General features: G+C 37.3%; 1 protein-coding gene across 2 annotated transcripts in view; it reads right to left on the reverse strand.

Annotated features, from left to right (window-relative positions):
* Window positions 1-1,084: 1,084 nt before the first annotated feature.
* Window positions 1,085-20,823, reverse strand: part of LOC106589967 (low affinity immunoglobulin gamma Fc region receptor III-A) — a 45,614-nt gene continuing 25,875 nt past the window's right edge. For both annotated transcript variants that reach the window (XM_082971749.1, XM_082971748.1), the window contains 4 exons: window positions 20,801-20,823; window positions 20,633-20,690; window positions 20,207-20,249; window positions 1,085-1,680 (listed from right to left, as the gene is read on the reverse strand). The exon at window positions 20,801-20,823 is cut by the window's right edge and continues 58 nt beyond it. In XM_082971749.1, the coding sequence (XP_082827875.1) occupies window positions 20,246-20,249; window positions 20,633-20,690; window positions 20,801-20,823 (85 nt within the window). In that variant the 3' untranslated portion in view covers window positions 1,085-1,680; window positions 20,207-20,245. The remainder of the gene's footprint in view (window positions 1,681-20,206; window positions 20,250-20,632; window positions 20,691-20,800) is intronic.

Below are 20,823 nucleotides of genomic sequence, written 5' to 3' on the forward strand. Positions count from 1 at the left end.
GTGGGGTATTGTGATGTCATTGTGGGGTATTGTGATGTCATTGTGGGGTATTGTGATGTCATTGTGGGGTATTGTGATGTCATTGTGGGGTATTGTGATGTCATTGTGGGGTATTGTGATGTCATTGTGGGGTATTGTGATGTCATTGTGGGGTATTGTGATGTCATTGTGGGGTATTGTGATGTCATTGTGGGGTATTGTGATGTCATTGTGGGGTATTGTGATGTCATTGTGGGGTATTGTGTGTAGGTGGGTGAGAAATAACATCTATTTAATGCATTCTGAATTCAGGCTGGAACACAACAAAATGTGGAATAAGTCAAGGGGTATGAATACTTTCTGAAGGCACTGTATTTAATTGCAAATAAACAATTATGTTTTAAGTGAGTAGGCATTGGTCTTTCGCCAAAAAATAAAGGAAATTCACATGAGCATCACAATGCCTTCTACACCCATGCTCTACCAAGTTTTTCCAGCACACAGCTTTGACCTACTATAGTAGCTATGTTGCTCTATTGTACTTCAAACAATGTGGAGGCAGGTTGCTTAGGATTCAAACATTCTCTGTTGGTGCTAATACCCATCAGACATTTCTAAACCCAGAGGCACAATATCGCCAGACTTTGGGTAATGGTTGTGAAACAGACCAATGAGACCAGGCCGGGTTTTGGGGTTAGAGAAGTCACAAAGAGAAGTGAAACATTCTTCTTTAGTTGTTCATTTTCTAGAAATATAAAGGCGCAACCTAGATTAGAGACAATGTCTTCAGTAGTGGAACATGTTATTACTCCACTAGATTAGAGACAATGTCTTCAGTAGTGGAACATGTTATTACTCCACTAGATTAGAGACAATGTCTTCAGTAGTGGAACATGTTATTACTCCAACCTAGATTAGAGACAATGTCTTCAGTAGTGGAACATGTTATTACTCCACTAGATTAGAGACAATGTCTTCAGTAGTCGAACATGTTATTACTCCACTAGATTAGAGACAATGTCTTCAGTAGTCGAACATGTTATTACTCCACTAGATTAGAGCCAATGTCTTCAGTAGTGGAACATGAAAGTGACAAACTGACACATTTTCTAACACATTTTAGGAAGCTTTATTTGACAAGTTAGCAACCATACAATGGTGTTGCTCAAGCTAAACACACACAATGACATTATAGAAAAATACAATTTCCAATTTCACATGAACAAACAGAATTTAACAGAGCAGCTCAATATAAAACACATTGAAACCTTTACATCATTCATCATGGACATAACACTACAACTTTCCTTCTGTTAGTAGTAATGAAGCCTTTACATCATTCATCATGGACATAACACTACAACTTTCCTTCTGTTAGTAGTAATGAAGCCTTTTCATCATGGACATAACACTACAACTTTCCTTCTGTTAGTAGTAATGAAGCCTTTACAACTGATACTGTCAGCTGGTTCCAGTCTGTGGTGTCTGTATGTTCTCATGATAAACTGACTCTAACTCTGTTGATGGAGGTCAAGGCTGCAGCGTCTAAAGAGAAGTGTGTTGGTGTGAAAAGGGAAGGAGGGAGAGAGAAAATAAGAGAAATGAGAAGTAAAGAGATGGACCGACAGGGTTGTGGTTTTTCACCGCTGCTGAAGACAGCATCTTTTTCCACCCACCATGACGTTCTGATGAACAGGGTTACTAGGTAAAGAGAGAGGAGAGAGAGATGAGTGAGGGACAGAGGAGCTGATCCAGTCTACTACAGTGAAGACCTCCAACACCACAGGAACAGTTACACACCCCAACAGGTCTCAGTGTTTAATGTGTAGTTAGATACATTTATACACCCCAACAGGTCTCAGTGTTTAATGTGTAGTTAGATACATTTATACACCCCAACATACAGTCAAATTATAATGACTGATTCAATCAGATGTTTGACTGGTGTTTTAAGTGTTTAGAACTCTGAATGTACATCATACAGAATACGTACAGTTGAAGTCGGAAGTTTACATACACCTTAGCCAACTACATTTAAACTTAGTTTTTCACAATTCCTGACATTTAATCCCAGTAAAAATGTCCTGTCTTAGATCAGTTAGGATCACCACTTTATTTCAAGAATGTGAAATGTCAGAATAATAGTAGAGAGAATTATTTATTTCAGCTTTTATTTCTTTCATCACATTCCCAGTGGGTCAGAAGTTTACATACACTCAATTAGTATTTTTTATTTGTATTGTTTAACTTGGGTCAAACGTTTCAGGTAGCCTTCCACAAGCTTCCCACAATAAGTTGGGTGAATTTTGTAACTGATTCAGGTTTGTAGGCCTCCTTGCTCTCACACACTTTCAGTTCTGCCTACAAATTTTCTATAGGATTGATGGCAGGGCTTTGTGATGGCCACTCCAATACCTTGACTTTGTTGTCCTTAAGCCATTTTGCCACAACTTTGGACGTATGCTTGGGGTCATTGTCCATTTGGAAGACCCATTTGCGACCAAGCTTTAACTTCCTGACATATGTCTTGAGATGTTGCTTCAATATATCCACATCATTTTCCATCCTCATGATGCCATCTATTTTGTGAAGTGCACCAGTCCCTCCTACAGCAAAGCACCCCCACAACATGATGCTGCCACCCCCGTGCTTCACGGTTGGGATGGTGTTCTTTGGCTTGCGAGCCTCCCCTTTTTCCTCTAAACATAACGATGGTCATTATGGCCAAACAATTCTATTTTTGTTTCATCAGACCAGAGGACATTTCTCCAAAAAGTACGATCTTTGTCCCCATGTGCAGTTGCAAACCGTAGTCTGGCTTTTTATGGCGGTTTTGGAGCAGTGGCTTTTTCCTTGCTGAGCGACCTTTCAGGTTATGTCAATATAGGACTCGTTTTACTGTGGATATAGATACTTTTGTACCTGTTTCCTCCAGCAACTTCACAAGGTCCTTTACTGTTGTTCTGGGATTGATTTGCACTTTTTGCACCAAAGTATGTTCAGAACGCGTCTCCTTCCTGAGCGGTATGATGGCTTCGTGGTCCCATTGTGTTTATACTTGCGTACTATTGTTTGTACAGATGAACGTGGTACATTCAGGCATTTGGAAATTGCAAAAAGGATGAACCAGACTTGTGGAAGTCTTCAATTTTGTTTCTGAGGTCTTGGCTGATTTATTTTTATTTTCCCATGATGTCAAGCAAAGAGGCAATGGGTTTGAAAGTAGGCCTTGAAATACATCCACAGGTACACCTCCAATAGTGTATGTAAACATCTGACCCACTGGAATTGTGATACAGTGAAATAATCTGTCTGTAAACAATTGTTGGAAAAATTACTTGTGTCTTGCACAAAGTAGATGTCCTAACCGACTTGCCAAAACTATAGTTTGTTAACAAGAAATGTGTGGAGTGGTTGAAAAACGAGATTTAATGACTCCAACCTAAGTGTATGTAAACTTCCGACTTCAACTGTACGTACCCATTCAGACTAAAATAGACCTGCTGCAACAGTCAGCAAAGGGAAGAAGAGGGAGGTACATGTACTCTGTGCATGTCTGTGCGTTTGTGTGTGTTTTTGTTTCTCTGCATGTATGTCTGTGTGTGTGGCTCAGTTTGAGTGTCTGTGTCCTGTGTGGCTCAGTTGGTAGAGACTGGTGCTTAGAAAAGTACAAAAATGTATCCGCTCACTTCTGTAAGTCGCTCTGGACAAGAGCGTCTGCTAAATGACTCACTACTGTAAGTCGCTAAATGACAAAAACATATCAAAATACATGTAAAATGTGTGACAGAGGGACAGAGGCGTTTAACAATGGGTGATGTTGTTCACATACAGCTATAACCTCAAACAGACACAGATCTCCTGCTCTGATAAGTCCCTATGTGTGTGTGTGGGGGGGAAGCCTCTATTTTTACTAATGCTTTCAGTTGTACGCCTAGTTTCCTGAAACGGGTCACATCTGTTGTAAGGACATTTGGCTTGGTGACTTTGGGTATTTTGAGCATCATGTTATTTTTTATTTTTTGTATTTATTTATTTATTTCACCTTTATTTAACCTTATTTAACCTTATACTGTTTAAATGTCAGCCACCAGACCAGAGCATCATGTTATACTGTTTAAATGTCAGCCACCAGACCAGAGCATCATGTTATACTGTTTAAATGGAACCAGTTACTACCATTTGGCTCTACTGGCTTTCTACTGGGCCCACCCATAACCACAGCCATACTCTGGACCTGGTTATTACCAAGGGGCTTTCTACTGGGCCCACCCATAACCACAGCCGTACTCTGGACTGGTTATTACCAAGGGGCTTTCTACTGGGCCCACCCATAACCACAGCCATACTCTGGACCTGGTTATAACCAAGGGTCTTTCTACTGGGCCCACCCATAACCACAGCCATACTCTGGACCTGGTTATTACCAAGGGGCTTTCTGCTGGGCCCACCCATAACCACAGCCATACTCTGGACCTGGTTATTACCAAGGGGCTTTCTACTGGACCACCCATAACCACAGCCATACTCTGGACCTGGTTATTACCAAGGGGCTTTCTACTGGGCCCACTCATAACCACAGCCATACTCTGGACCAGGTTATTACCAAGGGGCTTTCTACTGGGCCCACCCATAACCACAGCCATACTCTGGACCTGGTTATTACCAAGGGGCTTTCTACTGGGCCCACCCATTACCACAGCCATACTCTGGACCTGGTTATTACCAAGGGGCTTTCTACTGGGCCCACCGATAACCACAGCCATACTCTGGACCTGGTTATTACCAAGGGGCTTTCTACTGGGCCCACCCATAACCACAGCCATACTCTGGACCTGGTTATAACCAAGGGGCTTTCTACTGGGCCCACCCATAACCACAGCCATACTCTGGACCTGGTTATTACCAAGGGGCTTTCTACTGGGCCCACCCATAACCACAGCCATGCTCTGGACCTGGTTATTACCAAGGGGCTTTCTACTGGGCCCACCCATAACCACAGCCATACTCTGGACCTGGTTATTACCAAGGGGTTTTCTACTGGGCCCACCCATAACCACAGCCATACTCTGGACCTGGTTATTACCAAGGGGCTTTCTACTGGGCCCACCCATAACCACAGCCATACTCTGGACCTGGTTATTACCAAGGGGCTTTCTACTGGAACCACCCATAACCACAGCCATACTATAGACCTGGTTATTACCAAGGGGCTTTCTACTGGAACCACCCATAACCACAGCCATACTATAGACCTGGTTATTACCAAGGGGTTTTCTATTGACATATCCTCTATTGTTGATGTTGCTTTCTCTGATCACCACTGGGAATTTTTACTACCTTGTTGCCAGTCCAAACGTTAATGAAATAAAAACATTGTAAATTAAGGGCAAACATTGGTGCATAGCTCCAGTAAAGTTGAAAAAGGACACATCCAAATGGAGAGGCCCTTGGATGACTGAGGAAACTAATACATTGAAGAGAAACTGCAGAAAGGCAGAGTGGATTTGGATGAAGTCAAAGTTGCAGGTCCATTATGATATTCTGAGAGAGCATCATATATAACAAGGCCATTAGAAATGAGAGAGCATCATATATAACAAGGCCATTAGAAATGAGAGAGCATCATATATAACAAGGCCATTAGAAATGAGAGAGCATCATATATAACAAGGCCATTAGAAATGAGAGAGCATCATATATAACAAGGCCATTAGAAATGAGAGAGCATCATATATAACAAGGCCATTAGAAATGAGAGAGCATCATATATAACAAGGCCATTAGAAATGCCAGATGGGCTCATTTTACTAACTTGATCGATATTAATCAGAATAATTAGAGAGTGCTCTTCTCCACCATTGATGGCCTGATAAATCCTATGTGAACTTTCCTCCACATCTAAATGTGATGAGTTTACAGCATATTTCAGAGATAAGATAACCAACATTAGACTGGGTATCAGTCAAGACCTGATGAGAAGTCTGATGATGTGTACTATGTGTACTATATGCAAAGGCAATATGGATTTATTTTCCCTGGTTGACACAGGCATGGTCAGGAAAATGATATCACAATTTTACCCTTCCATTCCAATCTGTTTTTTGTGCCCACCAAAGCACAGAGACAACCATAGTTAAAGTGGTAACTGATCTTAGAGCCATCACAGAGACAGTCTTAGTTAAAGTGGTAACTGATCTTAGAGCCATCACAGAGACAGTCTTAGTTAAAGTGGTAACTGATCTTAGAGCCAACACAGAGACAGTCTTAGTTAAAGTGGTAACTGATCTTAGAGCCATCACAGAGACAGACTTAGTTGAAGTGGTAACTGATCTTAGAGCCATCACAGAGACAGTCTTAGTTGAAGTGGTAACTTATCTTAGAGCCATCACAGAGACAGTCGTAGTTAAAGTAGTAACTTATCTTAGAGCCAGCACAGAGACAGTCTTAGTTACAGTGGTAAATTATCTTAGAGCCAACACAGATGCCAAACAGTTCTCTGTTCTTGTAACGTTGATGTTCCGGATAGCCTCAGACAACAACATTGATGTATACGCTGATTCGGTGAGCGAGTTTATTGGCAACTGCATCGGTGATGTTGTACCCACGGTGACTATTAAAACCTTCCCCAACCAGAAACCGTGGATTGATGGCAGCATTCGCGCAAAACTGAAAGCACAAACAACTACTTTTAATCAGTGCAAGGCGACCGGAAACATGACAGAATACAAACAGTGTATTCCCTCCGCAAGCAATCAAACAAGCTAAGCGTCAGTATAGAGACAAAGTAGAGTCGCAATTCAACGGATCATACACAAGACGTATGTGGCTACAGTCAATCATGGATTACAAAAAGAAAACCAGCCCCATCGCGGACACCGACGTCTTGCTCACAGACAAATTAAACAACTTCTTTACTCGCTTTGAGGACAATACAGTCCTCAACCTGACACGGCCATCTACCATAACCTGCAGGATCTCCTTTACCGCGGACAACGTGAGTTAAACATTTAAAAGTGTTAACCCTAGCCGCGTCCTCAGAGCATGCGCAGACCAGCTGGCTGGTGTGTTTACGGACATATTCAATCAATCCCTATCCCAGTCTGCTGTTCCCACATGCTTCAAGAGGGCCACCATTGTTCCTGTTCCCAAGAAAGCTAAGGTAACTGAGCTAAATGACTATCGCCCCGAAGCACTCACTTCCGTCTTCATGAAGTGCTTTGAGAGACTAGTCAAGGATCATATCACCTCCACCCTACCTGACACCCTAGACCAACTCCAGTTTGCTTACCTCCCCAATAGGTCCACAGAAGACGCAATCCCAACCACACTCCACAAACCCATCTGGACAAGAGGAATACCTATGTAAGAATGCTGTTCATCAATTACAGCTCAGCATTTAACACCGTAGTACCCTCAACTCGTCACTAAGCTCGAGACCCTGGGTCTCGACCCCACCCTGTGCAACTGGGTCCTGGACTTTCTGACGGGCCGCCCCCACGTGGTGAGGGTAGGAAACATCTCCACCCCGCTGATCCTCAACACTGGGGCCCCTCTCCTGTACTCCCTGTTCACCCATGACTGTGTGGCCGTGCACGCCTCCATCTCAATCATCAAGTTTGCAGACGACACTACAGTGGTAGGCTTGATGACCAACAATGACGAGACGGCCTACAGGGAGGAGGTAAGGGCCCTCAGAGTGTGGTTTCAGGAAAATAACCTCACACTCAATGTCAACAAAACAAAGGAGATGATCGTGGACTTCAGGAAACAGCAGAGGGAGCAGCCCCCCATCTACATTGACGGGACAGTAGTGGAGAAGGTGGAAACTTTTAAGTTCCTCGGTGTACACATCACGGACAAACTGAAATGGTCCACCGACACACACAGCGTGGTGAAGAAGGTGCAACAGCGCCTCTTCAACCCCAGGAGGCTGAAGAAATTTGGCTTGTCACCTAAAACCCTCAAACTTTTACAGATGCACAATTGAGAGCATCCTGTCGGGCTGTATCACCGCCTGGTATGGCAGCTGCTCCGCCCACAACCGTAAGGCTCTCCAGAGGGTAGTGAGGTCTGCACAATGCATCACCGGGGGAAAACTACCTGCCCTCCAGGACACCTATAGCACCCGATGTCACAGGAAGGCCAAAAAGATCATCAAGGACAACAACCACCCGAGCCACTGCCTGTTCACCCCGCTATCATCCAGAAGGCGAGGTCAGTACAGGTGCATCAAAGCGGGGACCGAGAGACTGAAAAACAGCTTCTATCTCAAGGCCATCAGACTGTTAAACAGCCATCACTAACATTGAGTGGCTGCTGCCAACATACTGACTCAAATCTCTAGCTACTTTAAAAATTGGATATAATAAATGTATCACTAGTCAATTTAAACAATGCCACTTTATATAATGTTTACTTACCCTACATTACTCATCTCATATGTATATACTGTACTATATAACATCTACTGTATCTTGCCTATGCCGCATGGCCATCGCTCTTCCATATATTTACATGTACATATTCATTCCTTTACACTTGTGTTTATAAGGTAGTTGTGAAATTGTTAGATTACTTGTTAGATATTGCTGCACAGTCGGAACTAGAAGCCCAAGCATTTCGCTACACTCGCATTAACATCTGCTAACCATGTGAATCTGACCAAGAAAATTTGATTCGAACAAACACAACATGCTACATCATTCTTAACAAACACAACATGTTACATCATTCATAACACGACATGCTACATTTCACAACATGTTACATCATTCATAACACGACATGCTACATTTCACAACAAGCTACATCATTCATAACACAACATGCTACATCATTTATAACACAACATGCTACATCATTCATAACACAACATGCTACATCATTCATAACACAACATGCTACATCATTCATAACAAACACAACATGCTACATCATTCATAACAAACACAACATGCTACATCATTCATAACATAATATAATGTCCCGTGTGGCTCAGTTGGTAGAGCATGGTGTTTGCAACGCCAGGGTTGTGGGTTTGATTCCCACGGGGGACCAGTACAAAAAAAATGTAATAAATGTATGCATTCACTACTGTAAGTCGCTCTGGATAAGAGCGTCTGCTAAATGACTAAAATTTAAAATAATATGCTTCATCATTCATAGCAAACATGCTACATCATTCATAACACAAAATGCTACATCATTCGTAACACAAAATGCTACATCATTCATAACAAACACAACATGCTACATCATTCATAACAAATGCAACATCATTCATAACATAATATGCTTCATCATTCACATCACAACATGCTACCTAAAATCCAAATTAGAGCATGACAGACGTAGGTTTACCATGTTGAGAAATAAGGTGATGAAAGAAAATCAGACAGGCCAAGGCAAACTTTTTTATTAACATAACTGGTGAATCAAAGGGAAATTCTAAATTTATCTGGAAGAATCTAAAAAAGTTAACAGGGAAAGACTATAGTAACACTGCAAAAAGACTAGAAATCATGGTGAATAACAATCTAACACAGGATGCAGTCGAAATAGCAATAGCCTTCAATTCCTACTTTATTGACTCTGTCAGGGTGCTGACACAAAACCCCTCCACTGGTTTATTGGGCTCAGAGGCATGTGCTGCTCATTGATTGACTGTATTGTAATTGTTTTTAACAACCAGGGACTGCGGTTGAAAATTAGCCGGCTGGCTAAAACCGACACATTTACTGAAACATTGATTAATGTGCACTGTCCCTGTAAAAATAACATAATTCACAACACAACATGCTACATCATTCATAACACAACATGCTACATCATTCATAACACAACATGCTACATCATTCATAACACAACATGCTACATCATTCATAACACAACATGCTACATCATTCATAGCAAACACAACATGCTACATCATTCATAGCAAACACAACATGCTACATCATTCATAACAAACAAAACATGCTACATCACTCATAACACAACATGCTACATCAATTTTAACATAAAATGTTACATCATTCATAACAAAGACAACATGCTACATAATTCATAACACAACATGCTACATCATTCATAACACAACATGCTACATCATTCATAACACAACATGCTACATCATTCATAACACAACATGCTACATCATTCATAACACAACACAACATGCTACATCATTCATAACAAACAGAACATGCTACATCATAAAACACAACATGCTACATCATTCATAACAAACATGCTACATCATTCATAATAAACACAACATGCTACATATTCATAACAAACACAACATGCTACATCATTCTTAACAAACACAATATGCTACATCATTCATAACACAACATGCTACATCATTCATAACACAACATGCTACATCATTCATAACAAACACAACATGCTACATCATTCATAACACAACACGCTACATCATTCATAACACAACATGCTACATCATTCATAACACAACATGCTACATCATTCATAACACAACATGCTACATCATTCATAACACAACATGCTACATCATTCACAACACGCTACATCATTCATAACACAACATGCTACATCATTTTAACATAAAATGTTACATCATTCATTATAAAGACAACATGCTACATCATTCATAACACAACATGCTACATCATTCACAACACAACATGCTACATCATTCACAACACAACATGCTACATAATTTTAACGTAAAAAGTTACATCATTCATAACAAACAGAGCATGCTACGTCAAAAAACACAACAAGCTACATCATTCATAACAAACACAACACGCTACATCATTCATAGCAAACACAACATGCTACATCATTGATATCAAACACAACATGCTACATCATTCATAACAAACACAACATGCTACATCATTCATGACAAACACAACATGCTACATTTCATAACACAACATGCTACATCATTCTTAATAAACACAACATGCTACATAATTTATAATAAACACAACATGCTACATCATTCATAACACAACATGGTACATCATTCATAACACAACATGCTACATCATTCATAACAAACAGAGCATGCTACGTCAAAAAACACAACAAGCTACATCATTCATAGCAAACACAACATGCTACATCATTCATAGCAAACACAACATGCTACATCATTCATAGCAAACACAACATGCTACATCATTCTTAACAAACACAATATGCTACATCATTCATAACACAACATGCTACATCATTCATAACACAACATGCTACATCATTCATAACAAACACAACATGCTACATCATTCATAACACAACATGCTACATCATTCATAACACAACATGCTACATCATTCATAACACAACATGCTACATCATTCATAACACAACATGCTACATCATTCACAACACGCTACATCATTCATAACACAACATGCTACATCATTTTAACATAAAATGTTACATCATTCATTATAAAGACAACATGCTACATCATTCATAACACAACATGCTACATCATTCACAACACAACATGCTACATCATTCACAACACAACATGCTACATAATTTTAACGTAAAAAGTTACATCATTCATAACAAACAGAGCATGCTACGTCAAAAAACACAACAAGCTACATCATTCATAACAAACACAACACGCTACATCATTCATAGCAAACACAACATGCTACATCATTGATATCAAACACAACATGCTACATCATTCATAACAAACACAACATGCTACATCATTCATGACAAACACAACATGCTACATTTCATAACACAACATGCTACATCATTCTTAATAAACACAACATGCTACATAATTTATAATAAACACAACATGCTACATCATTCATAACACAACATGGTACATCATTCATAACACAACATGCTACATCATTCATAACAAACAGAGCATGCTACGTCAAAAAACACAACAAGCTACATCATTCATAGCAAACACAACATGCTACATCATTCATAGCAAACACAACATGCTACATCATTCATAGCAAACACAACATGCTACATCATTCATAGCAAACACAACATGCTACATCATTCATAGCAAACACAACATGCTACAACATTCATAGCAAACACAACATGCTACATCATTCATAGCAAACACAACATGCTACATCATTCATATTAAACACAACATGCTACATCATTCATAATAAACACAACATGCTACATCATTTATAATAAACACAACATGCTACATCATTCATAACACAACATGCTACATCATTCATAACACAACATGCTACATCATTCATAACACATCATGCTACATCATTCATAACAAACACAACATGCTACATCATTCATAACAAACACAACATGCTACATCATTCATAACAAACACAACATGCTACATCATTCATAACAAACACAACATGCTACATCATTTATAACAACCACGACATGCAACATCATTCATAGCACAACCACAACATGCTACATCATTCATAGCACAACACAACATGCTACATCATTCATAGCAAACACAACATGCTACATCATTCATAGCAAACACAACATGCTACATCATTCATAGCAAACACAACATGCTACATCATTCATAGCAAACACAACATGCTACATCATTCATAGCAAACACAACATGCTACATCATTCATAGCAAACACAACATGCTACATCATTCATAACACAACATGTTACATCATTCATAACACAACATGTTACATCATTCATAACACAACATGCTACATCATTCGTAACACAACACGCTTCATCATTCATAACAAACACAATATGCTACATCATTCATAACACAACATGCTACATCATAACATACACAACATGCTACATCATTCATAACAAACACAACATGCTACATCATTCATGTCAAACACAACATGCTACATCATTCATAACAAACAAAACATGCTACATCATTCATAACAAACACAACATGCTACATCATTCATGACAAACACAACATGCTACATCATTCATAACACAACATGCTACATCATAACAAACACAACATGCTACATCATAACAAACACAACATGCTATATCATTCATAACACAACATGCTACATCATAACAAACACAACATGCTACATCATTCATAACAAACACAACATGCTACATCATTCATGACAAACACAACACACTACATCATTCATAACACAACAAGCTACATCATTCATAACAAACACAACATGCTACATCATTCATGTCAAACACAACATGCTACATCATTCATAACAAACAAAACATGATACATCATTCATAACAAACACAACATGCTACATCATTCATGACAAACACAACATGCTACATCATTCATAATAAACACAACATGCTACATCATTTATAATTAACACAACATGCTACATCATTCATAACACAACATGCTACATCATTCATAACAAACACAACATGCTACATCATTCATAACAAACACAACATGCTACATCATTCATAACAAACAAAACATGCTACATCATTCATAACAAACACAACATGCTACATCACTCATAACAAACAAAACATGCTACATCATTCATAACAAACACGACATGCTACATCATTCATAACACAACATGCTACATCATTCATAACACAACATGTTACATCATTCATAACACAACATGCTACATCATTCGTAACACAACACGCTTCATCATTCATAACAAACACAATATGCTACATCATTCATAACACAACATGCTACATCATAACATACACAACATGCTACATCATTCATAACAAACACAACATGCTACATCATTCATGTCAAACACAACATGCTACATCATTCATAACAAACAAAACATGCTACATCATTCATAACAAACACAACATGCTACATCATTCATGACAAACACAACATGCTACATCATTCATAACACAACATGCTACATCATAACAAACACAACATGCTACATCATAACAAACACAACATGCTATATCATTCATAACACAACATGCTACATCATAACAAACACAACATGCTACATCATTCATAACAAACACAACATGCTACATCATTCATGACAAACACAACACACTACATCATTCATAACACAACAAGCTACATCATTCATAACAAACACAACATGCTACATCATTCATGTCAAACACAACATGCTACATCATTCATAACAAACAAAACATGCTACATCATTCATAACAAACACAACATGCTACATCATTCATGACAAACACAACATGCTACATCATTCATAATAAACACAACATGCTACATCATTTATAATTAACACAACATGCTACATCATTCATAACACAACATGCTACATCATTCATAACAAACACAACATGCTACATCATTCATAACAAACACAACATGCTACATCATTCATAACAAACACAACATGCTACATCATTCATAACAAACACAACATGCTACATCACTCATAACAAACAAAACATGCTACATCATTCATAACAAACACGACATGCTACATCATTCATAACAAACACGACATGCTACATCATTCATAGCAAACACAACATGCTACATCATTCATATCAAACACAACATGCTACATCATTCATAACACAACATGCTACATCATTCATAACACAACATGCTACATCATTCATAACAAACAGAACATGCTACATCATAAAACACAACATGCTACATCATTCATAACAAACATGCTACATCATTCATAATAAACACAACATGCTACATATTCATAACAAACACAACATGCTACATCATTCTTAACAAACACAATATGCTACATCATTCATAACACAACATGCTACATCATTCATAACACAAAATGCTACATCATTCGTAACACAAAATGCTACATCATTCATAACAAACACAACATGCTACATCATTCATAACAAATGCTACATCATTCATAACACAACATGCTACATCATTCATAACACAACATGCTACATCATTCATAACACAACATGCTACATCATTCACAACACGCTACATCATTCATAACACAACATGCTACATCATTCATAACACAACATGCTACATCATTCATAACACAACATGCTACATCATTCATAACACAACATGCTACATCATTCATAACACAACATGCTACATCATTCATAGCAAACACAACATGCTACATCATTCATAGCAAACACAACATGCTACATCATTCATAACAAACAAAACATGCTACATCACTCATAACACAACATGCTACATCAATTTTAACATAAAATGTTACATCATTCATAACAAAGACAACATGCTACATAATTCATAACACAACATGCTACATCATTCATAACACAACATGCTACATCATTCATAACACAACATGCTACATCATTCATAACACAACATGCTACATCATTCATAACACAACACAACATGCTACATCATTCATAACAAACACAACATGCTACATCATTCATAACACAACATGCTACATCATTCATAACACAACATGCTACATCATTCATAACAAACAGAGCATGCTACAGATTCATAACAAACACAACAAGCTACATCATTCATAACAAACACAACATGCTACATCATTCATGCAAACACAACATGCTACATCATTCACATCAAACACAACATGCTACATCATTCATAACAAACACAACATGCTACATCATTCATAGCAAACACAACATGCTACAACATTCATAGCAAACACAACATGCTACATCATTCATAATAAACACAACATGCTACATCATTTATAATAAACACAACATGCTACATCATTCATAACAAACACAACATGCTACATCATTCATAACAAACACAACATGCTACATCATTCATAACACAACATGCTACATCATTCATAACACAACATGCTACATCATTCATAACAAACACAACATGCTACATCATTCATAACAAACACAACATGCTACATCATTCATAACACAACATGCTACATCATTCATAACACAACATGCTACATCATTCATAGCAAACACAACATGCTACATCATTCATAGCAAACACAACATGCTACATCATTCATAACAAACACAACATGCTACATCACTCATAACACAACATGCTACATCAATTTTACACATAACATGTTACATCATTCATAACAAAGACAACATGCTACATAATTCATAACACAACATGCTACATCATTCATGACACACAACATGCTACATCATTCATAACACAACATGCTACATCATTCATAACACAACATGCTACATCATTCATAACACAACACAACATGCTACATCATTCATAACAAACAAAACATGCTACATCATTCATAACACAATATGCTACATCATTCATAACAAACAGAACATGCTACATCATAAAACACAACATGCTACATCATTCATAACAAACATGCTACATCATTCATAATAAACACAACATGCTACATATTCATAACAAACACAACATGCTACATCATTCTTAACAAACACAATATGCTACATCATTCATAACACAACATGCTACATCATTCATAACACAACATGCTACATCATTCATAACAAACACAACATGCTACATCATTCATAACACAACACGCTACATCATTCATAACACAACATGCTACATCATTCATAACACAACATGCTACATCATTCATAACACAACATGCTACATCATTCATAACACAACATGCTACATCATTCACAACACGCTACATCATTCATAACACAACATGCTACATCATTTTAACATAAAATGTTACATCATTCATTATAAAGACAACATGCTACATCATTCATAACACAACATGCTACATCATTCACAACACAACATGCTACATCATTCACAACACAACATGCTACATAATTTTAACATAAAAAGTTACATCATTCATAACAAACAGAGCATGCTACGTCAAAAAACACAACAAGCTACATCATTCATAACAAACACAACACGCTACATCATTCATAGCAAACACAACATGCTACATCATTGATATAAAACACAACATGCTACATCATTCATAACAAACACAACATGCTACATCATTCATGACAAACACAACATGCTACATTTCATAACACAACATGCTACATCATTCTTAATAAACACAACATGCTACATAATTTATAATAAACACAACATGCTACATCATTCATAACACAACATGGTACATCATTCATAACACAACATGCTACATCATTCATAACAAACAGAGCATGCTACGTCAAAAAACACAACAAGCTACATCATTCATAGCAAACACAACATGCTACATCATTCATAGCAAACACAACATGCTACATCATTCACAGCAAACACAACATGCTACATCATTCATAGCAAACACAACATGCTACATCATTCATAGCAAACACAACATGCTACAACATTCATAGCAAACACAACATGCTACATCATTCATAGCAAACACAACATGCTACATCATTCATATCAAACACAACATGCTACATCATTCATAATAAACACAACATGCTACATCATTTATAATAAACACAACATGCTACATCATTCATAACACAACATGCTACATCATTCATAACACAACATGCTACATCATTCATAACACATCATGCTACATCATTCATAACAAACACAACATGCTACATCATTCATAACAAACACAACATGCTACATCATTCATAACAAACACAACATGCTACATCATTCATAACAAACACAACATGCTACATCATTTATAACAACCACGACATGCAACATCATTCATAGCACAACCACAACATGCTACATCATTCATAGCACAACACAACAGGCTACATCATTCATAGCAAACACAACATGCTACATCATTCATAGCAAACACAACATGCTACATCATTCATAGCAAACACAACATGCTACATCATTCATAGCAAACACAACATGCTACATCATTCATAGCAAACACAACATGCTACATCATTCATAGCAAACACAACATGCTACATCATTCATAACACAACATGTTACATCATTCATAACACAACATGCTACATCATTCGTAACACAACACGCTTCATCATTCATAACAAACACAATATGCTACATCATTCATAACACAACATGCTACATCATAACATACACAACATGCTACATCATTCATAACAAACACAACATGCTACATCATTCATGTCAAACACAACATGCTACATCATTCATAACAAACAAAACATGCTACATCATTCATAACAAACACAACATGCTACATCATTCATGACAAACACAACATGCTACATCATTCATAACACAACATGCTACATCATAACAAACACAACATGCTACATCATAACAAACACAACATGCTATATCATTCATAACACAACATGCTACATCATAACAAACACAACATGCTACATCATTCATAACACACACAACATGCTACATCATTCATGACAAACACAACACACTACATCATTCATAACACAACAAGCTACATCATTCATAACAAACACAACATGCTACATCATTCATGTCAAACACAACATGCTACATCATTCATAACAAACAAAACATGCTACATCATTCATAACAAACACAACATGCTACATCATTCATGACAAACACAACATGCTACATCATTCATAATAAACACAACATGCTACATCATTTATAATTAACACAACATGCTACATCATTCATAACACAACATGCTACATCATTTATAACACATCATGCTACATCATTCATAACAAACACAACATGCTACATCATTCATAACAAACACAACATGCTACATCATTCATAACAAACACAACATGCTACATCATTCATAACAAACACAACATGCTACATCATTTATAACAACCACGACATGCAACATCATTCATAGCACAACCACAACATGCTACATCATTCATAGCACAACACAACATGCTACATCATTCATAGCAAACACAACATGCTACATCATTCATAGCAAACACAACATGCTACATCATTCATAGCAAACACAACATGCTACATCATTCATAGCAAACACAACATGCTACATCATTCATAGCAAACACAACATGCTACATCATTCATAGCAAACACAACATGCTACATCATTCATAACACAACATGTTACATCATTCATAACACAACATGTTACATCATTCATAACACAACATGCTACATCATTCGTAACACAACACGCTTCATCATTCATAACAAACACAATATGCTACATCATTCATAACACAACATGCTACATCATAACATACACAACATGCTACATCATTCATAACAAACACAACATGCTACATCATTCATGTCAAACACAACATGCTACATCATTCATAACAAACAAAACATGCTACATCATTCATAACAAACACAACATGCTACATCATTCATGACAAACACAACATGCTACATCATTCATAACACAACATGCTACATCATAACAAACACAACATGCTACATCATAACAAACACAACATGCTATATCATTCATAACACAACATGCTACATCATAACAAACACAACATGCTACATCATTCATAACAAACACAACATGCTACATCATTCATGACAAACACAACACACTACATCATTCATAACACAACAAGCTACATCATTCATAACAAACACAACATGCTACATCATTCATGTCAAACACAACATGCTACATCATTCATAACAAACAAAACATGCTACATCATTCATAACAAACACAACATGCTACATCATTCATGACAAACACAACATGCTACATCATTCATAATAAACACAACATGCTACATCATTTATAATTAACACAACATGCTACATCATTCATAACACAACATGCTACATCATTCATAACAAACACAACATGCTACATCATTCATAACAAACACAACATGCTACATCATTCATAACAAACAAAACATGCTACATCATTCATAACAAACACAACATGCTACATCACTCATAACAAACAAAACATGCTACATAATTCATAACAAACACGACATGCTACATCATTCATAACAAACACGACATGCTACATCATTCATAGCAAACACAACATGCTACATCATTCATATCAAACACAACATGCTACATCATTCATAACACAACATGTTACATCATTCATAACACAACATGCTACATCATTCATAACAAACACAACATGATACATCATACTTAACAACACACTACATCATTCATAACACAACATGCTACATCATTCATAACACAACAAGCTACAGCATTCATAACAAACACAACAAGCTACAGCATTCATAACAAACACAACATCCTACATCATTCATAACACAACATGCACAACATAGGGTTAGTGATACAGTGATCTGGACCTACCTCAGTCTGTACATTACGTCCCTGGATCCAGACACAGCTCTACCTAAAGGACACACAGATTACATTTGTTAAAATGGCAATATGTAACTTTTTGAGCAACCCAACAAAATCCACATAGATATTTGTTATAGATCTGTCATACTGCTTTAAAGCCAATCTAAGTAGCGGTAGATCTGTTCTTTGTGAGATATTTCTATGCTTCCCGTTCTTAAGTTTTGTTTTTGCGTCTTTTGCAAAGAGCTGAAACAATATTTTTGGTTATAGAAAACACAGCGGTTTAGATGGTACAATGTTGATCTACACTAAACACAGTGGTTTAGATGGTACAATGTTTATCTAAACTCTACACAGTGCTGCATTTGTAAATCAGAACAAAAAGTGAGGTACACGAAAAAAAGTAGACAGGGTCTGGAACGACCTTCTGACCTGTATCTCTGTCTGTCTGTCTTCACTGCTGAGTAGACAGGGTCTGGAACGACGTTCTCTGAAAGAAACACATAAACAGGTTACAACTATTGTTAAAAACACGGTAAAAACATATTATTTACTTCAGAAAGATGAGGGGAGTGTTGTTGGTCTCTCCCTTCTTCCTACCTCTCCTCCTGTTGTGTTGTCTC

Source organism: Salmo salar, unplaced genomic scaffold (assembly GCF_965601325.2).
Source record: "Salmo salar unplaced genomic scaffold, fSalSal1 ptg000412l, whole genome shotgun sequence".
NCBI classification, from domain to species: Eukaryota; Metazoa; Chordata; class Actinopteri; order Salmoniformes; family Salmonidae; genus Salmo; species Salmo salar.